The 12469-nt window shown below is 35.7% G+C and overlaps 1 protein-coding gene across 2 annotated transcripts in view; it reads right to left on the bottom strand.

Moving 5' to 3' along the window:
• Positions 1 to 11030: 11030 nt before the first annotated feature.
• The window catches only part of LOC103711623 (histone acetyltransferase GCN5), a 45454-nt gene continuing 44015 nt past the window's right edge, over positions 11031 to 12469 (bottom strand). The window contains exons 12-13 of one of the 2 annotated variants that reach the window (XM_039116600.1): positions 11586 to 11727; positions 11031 to 11460 (exon numbers count right to left, since the gene is read on the bottom strand). In XM_039116600.1, the coding sequence (XP_038972528.1) occupies positions 11397 to 11460; positions 11586 to 11727 (206 nt within the window). In that variant the 3' untranslated portion in view covers positions 11031 to 11396. Of the gene's footprint in view, positions 11461 to 11585; positions 11728 to 12469 lie in introns of those variants that run through there. The other variant, XR_005507158.1, reaches the window with a different exon arrangement.

Genomic DNA, 12469 nt, shown 5'->3' with positions numbered 1-12469 from the left:
TCAAACTTTTTAGGTTTAGCACTAAGATTTCAAATGTGTGGGAAGCCATTGATTTGTAGCTTAACACAGTTTTGATACCTGTGAAAATGAGAAGGTTTATTTCAAATTATTGCACTGATATCTAATTTGAACTTTAGACGTCAAGTTGAAAAATTCAAAAAATAACAGCTAGATCAGCTTCAGATCAGTGGTGGAGCACTTGACTCACTTAAGTACCAGCTTTTCTTAGCCACGTAGGCCTTTTTGACAAACTTTTCTTAGACACCTTATTCAATAGATAATTTTACTAGATATCATTCAATTTCATCCTAAGTGAAATATTAAGCTAGCTCCTATGAATTAACCAATTTCTGAATTTCTATTTGAATGGAATCTAGAAATTACTCCGTAAGAAGTACAAATGGAGGTATTAATAAACCTCTTGAAGGTTAGATAATCTAATATTTTGTTTGAAAAATTAAGCACTAAAATAAAGCTAGCAAAAATGTGTAACAGCTAAAATATACTAAATCCTATGATTTGATATAAATACTAATTTTGAATATGATAATCAGTTTCAATAATTTTTGGAGATTGATCTGTGATATCATACCAAGATTGTGCATACAATATGTGGCAGTTGTGATATCATACCAAGATTATACATGCAATATGTGACAGTTGTGATATCATATTGTGCATGCAATATGTGGCAATTGTGACATCGTAACAAGATTGTGCATGCAATATGTGGTAGTTTGATATCATACCAAGATTGTGCATTCAATATGTGGCAATTGTAACATCACACCAAGATTATGCATGCCATATGTGGCAGAATGTATAATAAATATTGTAATTTAAAATCTAGTACTAACAGTGCATAAATTTTTCTATATTGTTAGCCTAGATGCACAAATATAATTGATAAATCAATAATTGAATATTTCTAATATTCATAAACAGTAAATAAGAAGAGTAAACTAGCAAATTATTTACTTGAAAATAGAATAATAAAATGAAAAAAATAAAAGAAGATGGCTTGTGGATCGAAGCACGCTGACGCGCTGTCCCAGAAAAGTTTATGCCCCCCACGTATGGGTCTGCTGGTACAGATTTCTAGAAATACAATGACGCAATATAGAACCACGTTTTCTCCATCAGTGCGCCTCCAGAAAGAAAGAAGAGCACGTTCATGCTTGTAGATAGCTCAAAAGAAACTCAGAAAATTAATTAAAATTATGTGGAGAAGAGAATAAGAACAAAAGGGAGAAGAGAAATTTTTCATTATCTTGAAATGATCCCTAGAGCCCTTTATATAGGCTCAGGCGCATCAAAAGAAGCAAAATCTCCTCCTGCGGATTGATGACATGTCTTTTTGTGCTCCTTTGATCCTGTGGCATGTTGTATCTTGGCCCTCCATGCTTCCTTTTTTCTTTGGGGGCCATTACATTCTTGCTCTTGCGCATGGATGCATTACACTTGTCTTGGCCTGCTTTTTTAGATATCTTTCTATGTTTGCTCCATTGCTTGCGCGCGAATGTTTGACACTTGGCCGTTGACTAAGTCAAAGCAGACACAGGCCAAAAGAAGCAGAAAGCCCGTTGACGCGGAATTTGAATTCAAATTTTGAATTTGGAGGAAAGGTTTAAAATATTTAATTTAATTCAACACTATTGGCAGGCGTCGATCGACCTGCTCTAATACAATGGAAAGTTTAGTGAATAGGTTTGCATAGAGCCTTTCATTGATATGTATATATAATTATACAACATGATCATAATAACAAGATTGATGCTATTGAATAAAAAATAAGATAGAAAATAATCTACGGCTATGGTTGTTATACAGAAATGAAAGAAAGCACAATTATTGATTGTTATTGAAGGATGGAAAGATATCAAAGCATTTGGAGAAAAAAAATAAGGGCCCACATGTAGAGGTTCTTCACATTTCATGCTATAATGGTAGCCATCACATGCCATAACAGCATATTCCATAATATCATTTCTCTTTACAGGTGAGGATTATATTGAAAATATATGGCATATATAAAATGAATTAAGAGAAAAAAATGATAGCTTGAGAGATAAAAAAGGGAGAGAGAGAAAGAGAACTATCTTCTCTCTCATTATCCACCACCACTTGCTATTTCAGCCATGCCCACCACCATCAACAATCTCATCACTATCCACTATTGCCAAGAATTCTCATAGCTGTCCGCTATTATTATCGATCTCCAACACCACTCACGATCTTAGATCTCTAGAATTGCCCTCCATCATGGATAATCTCTACCACCACTTACCATCATTAATAATCTCCATTACTACCATGCACCACCATTAACGATTTCTAGTTCACCTACCATTCTTATGATTTTCACCACTAACCATCACTATTGATGATATTCACCTATCTAGGATCTCTACCGTTGCCAACCACTATTTGACAACTTTCAACACTACTCGTAATCATCGATAATCTCCACCATGGCCCACTACTATCAATGATTCCACCACCACCTACCATTGCAGATGATCTCTACCACTGTCTATCACCATCAGTGATATCTTCTATCATCCACCATTGCTAATGTGAAGGCCTGACTGGGCTTGGCCCATGTTAGCCCTGCGCAGCTTCGCATGTGACAGGTAGAAGACTCTCATCAGGAGTCTTCCTTCCTCCCTTCTCCCCGATGACTCCAACTAGGAGTCGGACACCTAGGTCCATCGAAGCCCTAGGTCTTCTCTATATAAACACCTATTCCCTTGTCTAAGCCCTCCACTGACGATCATCAGCTCTCTTTCTCTCTCTTTTCTCCCCTTGAACTTATAGTTGCCTATCTTTGTGTTCACAAAAAATCAGGACCGCCGGACTCCACCAGAGCTGGAGTAATTTCCTAGCCTTTCTCCCCTTTTTCTTTTCTTCTTCCCATGACCCAGAATCACAGTCGTCGGCCAAACAATCAACCGAAAATCGACCAAAAATTAGACCCCCTAATTTTCTCCTATTTTGGCCGAAATTTTCTTTCTTTTTTAGCCATTGGTGCCATCGTTTCTTGACATCGAGGCCTTTGTTGAGTTACTCGGCCTCCCTACCTTCCTCCTTAGTTGGAGCCGAACCTCTAGCTGTCAGCAAGTGGGCTGGGACCCGAGAATCAATGAGCCAAGAAACTCTCCTGTTTAGCCCTATTTTGGGTTGATTTTTGCCGCCGACTTATGTTATGAATTCCTAGCTCTACAATATACAGAAAATATGTCAGTGCTAGAATATGCTAATAAGTTTAATGAGCTAGGATGCTTTTGCCCTCATGTCATTGAGTCCGATAAGGGCAAAGCCAACAGATTTGAGCATGGTCTAAGATATAAAATTCGGTCGCACTTGTCATCTCATACTTTTAACAACTACAAGATGTGTTAGAAAGAGCTTTGAAAGTGGAATATGATATGAAAAGATCAGAACAAGAGAGAGGAGATAGAAAGAGGCCGAGATCAATAGAAAGTTCAAAATATTATGGCAAGAATCATCATGGATCTTATCTTGAGAAGCTGGGAGCATGTTTTACATGCAACAAGGTGGGTCATATGGCAAGAGATTTCTCTATCAAGAAAAAAGAAAATCCAAAATCTACCAAACAAGCTGACCAGGAACACAAAGAGAATGTACGGGTGTTCGCTTTGACCCAACATCATGCCAATTCAAGTGATCAAGTAATGATAGGTACCATTCTAGACAAGTCCATAGATGCTCATGTGCTATTTGAATAAGATTCTTCTTATTCTTTTGCATCTCTCAAGTTTCCTACTTTTTTAAGCTGCATAATTGAAGATTTGAATGAGCCATTATGTGTTGCCATTTCTCTTAATAAAGTTATTTTTACAGATGTTTTATTTAAGATGTGTATCACTTAGACGAGGAAGTTAGGGTTAATACAAACCAATCTAGAGTTTTGAGCCCTAGAAGAGTAAGATCAGATCAAAGTTCTGCAGCAAAAGTATGGCGGAATGTTAAATGAAAGACAAAGTACCCCAATTTGTTTAAGAATTAAGTGTTAAGTTTCCCATGTTAGCCCCAAGCATGCTTTGCACATGATGGGTGGAAGACTCCCACGACGACTTCGACTCCGAGTCAGAAACTTAGGGACACTGGAGCCTTAGGTCTCCTCTATATAAACACCTTTTCCCCCCTCTAAGCCCTCCATCGACGGTCATCAGCTCTCCTTCTCTCTCTTTTCTCCCCTTGATCTCATGGTTGTCCGTCTTCGTGTTTGCCAAAAATTGGGGCCGTCGGACACCACTAGAACTGAGTTAATGCCCCAGCCTTTTTCCCCTTTTCTTTTTCTTCTTTCCATGATCTAGAATCACGATAGTTGGCCGAACAATCAGCCAAAAATCGACCGAAAATCTGACCCCCAATTTTTTTCCTATTTTTGGCTGAAATTTTTCTTCTTTTTCGGCCACTGATGCCACTGTTTTTTAATGTCGAGGCCTTGGTTGAGTCGGCCGACCTCCTTATCTTCATCCCTGATCCGAGTCGGACCTCTAGTTGTCGGCAAGTGGGCTAGGACTCGAGAATCACCGAGCCAAAAAATTTCTCTATTTGGCCCTATTTTGGGTTGATTTGTGCCGGCCGCCACCATCGATCACCACCCATTGCCCTTCATCACCTCCAATTGCCACCTCGTCGAACCACCATGACCATGACCGTGGTCCGCTGCCTCCTTCCCCTGTTCTGCCAAGGAGAAGAAGAGTTTAAAAGGAAAGAAGAAGAAAAGTTAGAAAAGAAAAGAAAAAGAAGAAAGAGAACCTATCTCTCTCTTATTTCTTCTCTCTCTTCTTCCTCTTTCTCTCTCTAGGAGACTTATGGATCCCAGTACAGAGTCTTGTCGACCTAATCTACGAACCTAAGTTGACCCCTGAAAAGAGGCTCTATACTGCCTTGGTGCCCCGAATGCCTATTGGACCTATCATTTCGGCTCTGTTAAATATTCTTGGATTCCACTCATAATGAATCTTATCGAATGACCTTAGCGCTAATCGAGTCCATATCCCATGATTCATTGATTGAGTTTCTTAGATTTGACCTGCCTGAAGCTGCCAAATGCTGTCACCTGACCAACCGTCTCCTTTTCTTATTATTTTAGTTTGATTAAAATCATCGAATAGAAATTAATCTTGCTTTTAATATTTTTAAATAGGGCTAACTAATTTACCTAGTAAAATTTATACAGGCGAAAGAAGTAAGTAGATATTACACTCATTATTTTTCAAATGATCATATTTTTCATGCATAAAATTTGTTGATGAAAATATCATACTTTTTTTAAAATTTACTGGTGGAAATATCATGTTTTATTATGAAAAATAGGTCTATGAATACTTTAATAAAAATAGTTCTGTTATGAAAGCTGAATCTGATCATGTTATTTAGTATTTTTTTATCTATTTATGTATATATTTTAAGAAAAGATATAAGTATTTGAAAAGCTCTCAAATTGCTATGTATGATCTCTATAATTGAAAAAATCGACATATGGAGTTAGCATCCATTAGAGCACAGGTCCTGCCAGTGGGTATAAAGTTGACATACAAAATAAAAATAAATGTCGATTATGAACACAGACCCTGTCATGAGTATAAAGTAACTGTAGCACGAATATTTGTAAGCAATATTTTGAACTATGATATAGCTAAATGGTAGAGGGATGGTTTTTGAATATATTCTTGTAACTATGTTTATGAAATTGAATAATTTATGCATGCATGACTGGCTTTGTGACTTATTTTAATATATTGTACTATGAAATGCTTTATTTTATAATATCTGTTATTTCTTTTAAATAATGCATTGCTATAAAAAAGCTTGATCCGGTAAGGTAGAGTAAGATTTACTTACTAAACTATCACTCATATATCTCTATTTTTATTTTTCTCTCTCCAGATGAATAAGGTCGATAAGGACGAAGGCCCAGACTTAAGTTTGCGTTAGCAAGTTTGACAATTTTGTAAAAAAAATTTAGTATTTTAAATTGACTAAGAATTTGTAGCTAATGATTTTTTAAATATTGAGGATTATGGGTTTGGTATTTATGTTTGAATTTAGATGCTTTGAACCAGTATTCAATGCATTTTATGGATAATAAAATTAGATTTTTATTTATTATATTTTGTTTGAGATGAATTTGGAAGTTAAATGAAATGTTTGGCTTTGTGTTATCATGGGTTGTTCCTCTCTATAGTATGGCCATATTACGTCCCGAATTTCGTACGTGATAGCTAATGATTGCTATCACTTATCATCAAGATCTCCACTATAACCTACTACTTTTAACAATTTACACCACCAACCACAACTGTTAATTATAGTTGACAAAAGTTATTAATGCACATATTTTTAAAAAGTGCTGTTTACATATTATAAATTGATGATGCATAAATATTGAACTGATTTTTTTCTGAAAATATTCATTTTTGTAGGGAAATAGATAAGATATGCGGATATAATGGCATTTTGGTACCATCAAAAATGAAAAATTCTAAGAAATCAGAAGAAGTAAAATTTAAATTAATGAATGTGAAGAAGTGTCTAGTTATCACGGTAATAATCGGCCAAGCTAGTACTTGTAGTGACTCTCTATTTGAGTCTTGTAATGGACATATGCTCAACTTTGCAATAAAATTTGCTTATCATGTTTAAAATTATGTAAGTGATCTGATCCCCTACAAAAAATTATGCATGGTAATTGAGCATATATGGATCATCCATTTTAAATATGTAAATTACTGTTTAATACTGTAGGCATCATCTTTTTGAAAAATGTACATATATCATCTTCTTTAAAAGCAAACGTCAATTCAAGAGCATCAGCTATTTAAGCCCAATTTGAAATGTACACATCACTCGTTTAAATTGTATAGTGGTAACATTTTAATCTCTTATAATATATGCATCAATTGTCATCCAATAAATGCCACCTTTTCAAGACATGTTTATCACCTATTTAAAATGTGCATAGTATTAAGCATGTGTGAATTGCCCATTTTAAATATTAGATAGTTGTCAATAATTGTTAGCATAGTTAGTTGGTACCTCACCCCTACAAGATTGCCTATCATGAGGTTCAAGATTCAAATCGTGGATATTACTCAAAAATTAATATATGTGTCACTTTTTAGGACATTAGTATCAGATTCTTTTGTATCGACTATTTAAAATATGTACATCAGTTGTTATCTAATGAGTAATTCTCCTTTTTAAATATGCATTTATACCACTTTGATATCTTTCAATATGTGCATTAGTTGCCATCCAGTAAGTACTTCACCTGTTTAAGATGCATGCAATAATAATTGGACATGCTCCATTTCAAATATGAGCATCAAAAGCTTATAATGTGTGCATCATACTTTTAAAATGTATGCATTAGTTATTTAAAATAAGTACTTATAATCTTTCGTATCTATAATATGTGCGTCAAGTATACTAACAAAAGTTGTATCATCCATGAGTGCTGTTCAAAATGTACTCATAAAATTTGTATACTAATAAATTATGTATAGATTGTCCGTTTCAAGTATGTTAACTAAAAGTTTATAATGTGTGCATCACTCTATTAAAACATTCACATTAGATTTTAGTGTACAGCTATATGTCATGCATGTATGCACGATCAATTTGAAACATGTATATTCCCAATACATTTGGGGGCCTAAGGCGAATCCAATGAATGAGGGCTTTTTTTTTAATAATAAATTTTTTTAATAAATATAAAATATTAAAAAAATGATATGAAAATGGATAGCTATCAAGTACACTATTTCAACAAAGGTACATGAATCTAACAAAGATAGGCCAGAAATCTTTTTAATTTAATATTATTTTTGAATGGAAATGCAGAAAAGTAATTATCCTAAAAGAAGGGCCATAAAATTGATTAAATAACTGAGATAATGCTTGGCAATTTTGTTTATCATGTCAAGCAAGAGCGGAATAGGAAAAGGTCATCCCATGGCACTTCATGGTCAAGGTAAAGAAAAGAATTTCTCCAGGAGCTTCTCTATAAGAGAAAGTAGGGGCATTATGGGAAATTGACTCCATCTAATTAATAAAAGTCCCATCCCTCCATCTCCCCTTCAAGTGAGTACCCAAGCAGCAACCGCAACATCACAGCACAGCAGCCATTCAACCCCCTCCCTCCTTCTCTCTCTACCACCCAAGAGGGGAGAAGAAACCGAGAGGAGAAAATTAAAAGAATCTCCACCCTCCAAGAAAGTCCATTTCCAATCCCCCTTTCTTCCTGATAGTCCAGCTAGATCAGGAGTAATGTGAGGGAAGGAAAACCAAGACCAAAACCAAACAAGAGAAGGGATGAAAGGTAAGAGTGGCTTCAGGCGTGTATCAAGCCAACCAAATCCCTCCTCTCTCTCTCTCTCTCTCCATCCAAAACAAAACTACCGTCCCCAACTTCCTAAATTTTTCCTCTGCAGGCCAAGAAACTCTCCACCTCCCTTCCATCAAGGGGGAAGACTCGTAGCCAGCTCATCCCGTTTTATATGGGGCCTTTGCTTCCTTTTGGTCACGGTCCCTCCCTCCCTCCTCTCTCTCTCTCTCTCTCTCTCTCTCTCTCTCCACCTTCCGGGGGCCTTCTGTTGGCCCGGGGCCTTAGGCGACCGCCTCAGTCGCCTAAGGCTCGGGCCGGCCCTGTATATTGGTTATCTAATGTGCGCATCTCCTTTAAAAGGCACATGCATCAACAATGATCGCCACCGCTATCATCAGTAGTTGTGAGTGGTGGTAGGATCAATGATGGTGGTGGGCAATGGTAGATCTTGTTAACAATGATAGGCAATGTTCAAGATCCCAATGGTGGATATTATCGATAGTGATGGGTTATGGTGGAGATCATCAATGATAGTAGATGACAATAAAGCTCATTAGTCGTGATGGGCAATGATGAGAAATAATTGAAATCACTAACAACAGTGAGTAGTGGTAGAGAGTATTGATCATGGTAGACAGTGGGGAACATCATTAGTGGTGATGGGTGGTGGTGCATATCATCGCTTTAGTTATCATCTGGCGAGTACATCACCCGTTTAAGGTGCATGCAACAATAATTGGATGCATGGATAGTCCATTTCAAATGTGAGCATCAAAATCTTATAATGTGTATCAGACTTTTAATATGTGTGCATTAGTATAGTATGATAGTGTAATATTATAGAAATCTAATAATGTTTTATTATTAAAATATGATTATTATGGTAATACCTTGGCATTACCATAATATTAGTATAATATAATATAATATTTATAGTATAATAAAATAAAATTAAATAATATGATATGATATAATATAATATAATATAATAATATATTAATAATATATTATATTATATTAATAATATATGTATTATTAGTTAATAATTGTGATACAATATTTTGATATAAAGTATTAAAATTATTATTATTTCATATTAATATATTATTACAAACTCTAATATTATTATAATATATGAATGAGATAAGATCATATTAATATTATGTGGTATAAAATATTGTTAATTATAATTTATGTATTTTATTTCAATATAAAGATATAATAAATAATGTAATAGCCATAAAGTTTGAAAACATTTTGGTCACACAAATAAATTTTCGTGGAGAGAAGCTTTAGTTTGGAGCTTTTGCCAAGCGGAGATTTTTCAACTTCTAAGAGGATCAAGAAGCTATTTCAAGTTTTTTACCAAACACCCATGTATCCCCTCGAAATATTTTTTGGGTTCTAGAGATGATTTTGGGTCCTCCAAAAACAATCCTAAATGGGACCTAAATGTTCTTGCTCCTGGACTGTCAGATCATGTATTTGCAGCTTCACTCATTCATAACAGCTATAGAGCAAACATAGCCAGTACAAAAATTATCTTATTGTTTTTTATTACGTTGTAATTAATGCCTGACTAAATGTTTAAAGAAATTGCTACTCAGCTAAAATGATCGTGCATCTTCTCACTACCCTGCTTGACAAGCATGTGTTGTATCAGCAAATAGACCATAGATCTCAAGTCATGAGCACTCTCATATTTTCTAGGTTGAAATAAATGTGTTCCCCCATCATAAGGCATCAGTTAGAACATTGACTTTCTAAATTTTGTGACAAAATATGTTACTTTTTTCTATGTTAAATTGCTAGTATCTTTCTTATAAAGAAACATCATAATTCGAGGAACATATTGATGTCCAACAAATAAAGACTGATTCCAAGAGTATCACTTTGTCCCCGAGAGGGGTTTATGCAAAGGTATACCAACCATCACCCACTTTTTCTCATGTCATTTTTTTATGCACACATAAAAATGGCCTAGCAAAAGCCCCGTCTCCGTGCTCAGATGCTAGGTTCAAATGAGGATAACATATTAAAATATGGGCTAGCTAAGTCATGCTAGCCAGAACTGGGCGTAGTCTTCTAATCGCAGAGTTCCAAATTCGAATCGCACCGCACGTCGATTAAAATATGGTGACATTGCTTGGACTTGGAGTTTAGAAGCGCTTATTAGTCCACTAATAGCTTTGGTGGTGCCAGGTATGACGTACTCACTTTCGGATAGAGAGAGTATGACTAAAACGGTGTCTACCCACATCGAATACTCTCCTAACGGGGCGAAGGCTGCTACGCGGGGGCAAGTTGTCCGTTCCTCCCCCCTAACCTTTTTTGTTTGGCAAAAAAAAAAAAAATCATGCTGCTTACAGCCTGTTTCCAATAGTACAAGGGAAAAAATCGACACCAGGGCACGACACTGCAAAGGGATGAGAATTGTAGAGAGTGGCATTAAGCCTGCAACTAGTTTTATAGAACCTTCCTCGATCTGCATGCCTACCCTCGTTTTAGAATCACCCACGGAGATGAAAACGTTGGTAATGACAACTTCTAACCAAATTAAATGAAGCTTGCCTGGGAATTTTCTGAGTTGTTCATCTAGACCAATGTGTGCATCTCTAAAACAACTTCATTTGCGCCGTGGATGAATGCCACTGGGTAACAATCTCCATATCAATGCCAAAGGTAATCAGATCTCATGCTTGGCATAATCAGTACAATGAAACCTAGCCCTGTATGACTGCCACCAACAAATGCAGCATTGCATGGCTAACACCAAGGTCGCAAGCAAATGAGTAGCATGATGGTGCAGTCTTTCTTTTACACATCCTGATGATGAGTTAAAAAAGTACTTTTGAGTTGTGGTTTGTACAAATGAAGAGTTTTCTTAAATTAAGACGGGTGAGCCTAGTTGTGCCCCACAAACTCAGCATTCAGTCCTACATGTCATGGTTCCTTTGTAGTTTGTGAATGCCCCGCCAGAACTGCTCTAGGTTCTTCCATTCTCAACTAGGAAAAGATTTCTTTGTGCGCAATACTAATTCTTGTTGGCTGTTTGGAGCAGATGTGCCTGTACCTTGTTTGAAAAATAGTTCTCAAGCCTGTGTGGACAAAAAGGAAGAAAGAGAAAAACCAACTTAGCATGCTGATATTGAAGAAGTACAATGTCATGTAATGATGTACATCCCAATAATGAAAATGTAGGGTTTGGGCGTAATTGATGCACCTTGTTGCACATTTATAGTAGATAGTTTCAGGGGAGTTGTAGGTCCGAGCATTTGCAAACATTCTCTTGACATCAGCAACAAACATCTCAAAAGTAACATAATACTGTTCTGACTCTACTCTCTTTGACATGGTCCTCAAATCTGCATGAACATATGTACATCAAAATCAGGTTTAAAGAATTGGAGTTCCTGAAATAAAAGCAAGTTCTACCACCATCTTTTCTTACTTATTTTTCGAGCTTTTGACATTAGAAGGAAATGAATGTGGAAAACTTCATGATATACAAACAGTACACCACATATTACCAAATAATACTCAGTTTATCACCATGAGTGTATAAACCACCATTTAACACTTCAAAGCTTGAATTTTCCATTCATATCCTTTCTTCCTCTTCTTTGGCCTACTTATAAAGCAGTTTTTCACTAAAGTTTTGCAAAATTCCAACATACATCTTTTATTCCCCTCTGAGACAGAGAAACACAATCTTTTTTTATTTTATTTTATTCCTTATCTCCTTTTCTTCTCCCTTGTCACTATTTTATTTTACTCCTTACTTTCCTTCAAAGTTTCAATAACAACATTTGCCATTACAACAGATCTTATGGAAATGGATATTGTCCGTTAAAACGGCCATTTCCTCTCCCAACCTATGCTATTTTGAATTATTTATTATAAAACTAATAACCATGATAACAGCGATTAACAATATTATAATGAAATATAACATACTCACTCCTTCCTTCAAGGTTTCAGTAACAATATCATTTGGTTATAACAGACCTTAACAGAGACTGTTAAATGGTTAGGATGGCCATTATTTGCCAAGCCTATGTAATTTAAAATTGTTTACTATTAAATAATGATCACGATAATGACTTT

This window comes from Phoenix dactylifera, unplaced genomic scaffold, assembly GCF_009389715.1.
Source record: "Phoenix dactylifera cultivar Barhee BC4 unplaced genomic scaffold, palm_55x_up_171113_PBpolish2nd_filt_p 000113F, whole genome shotgun sequence".
NCBI lineage: Eukaryota > Viridiplantae > Streptophyta > Magnoliopsida > Arecales > Arecaceae > Phoenix > Phoenix dactylifera.
Note: the sequence above shows the minus strand (reverse complement) of the source record. Positions and strands in the feature narration are given on the sequence as shown.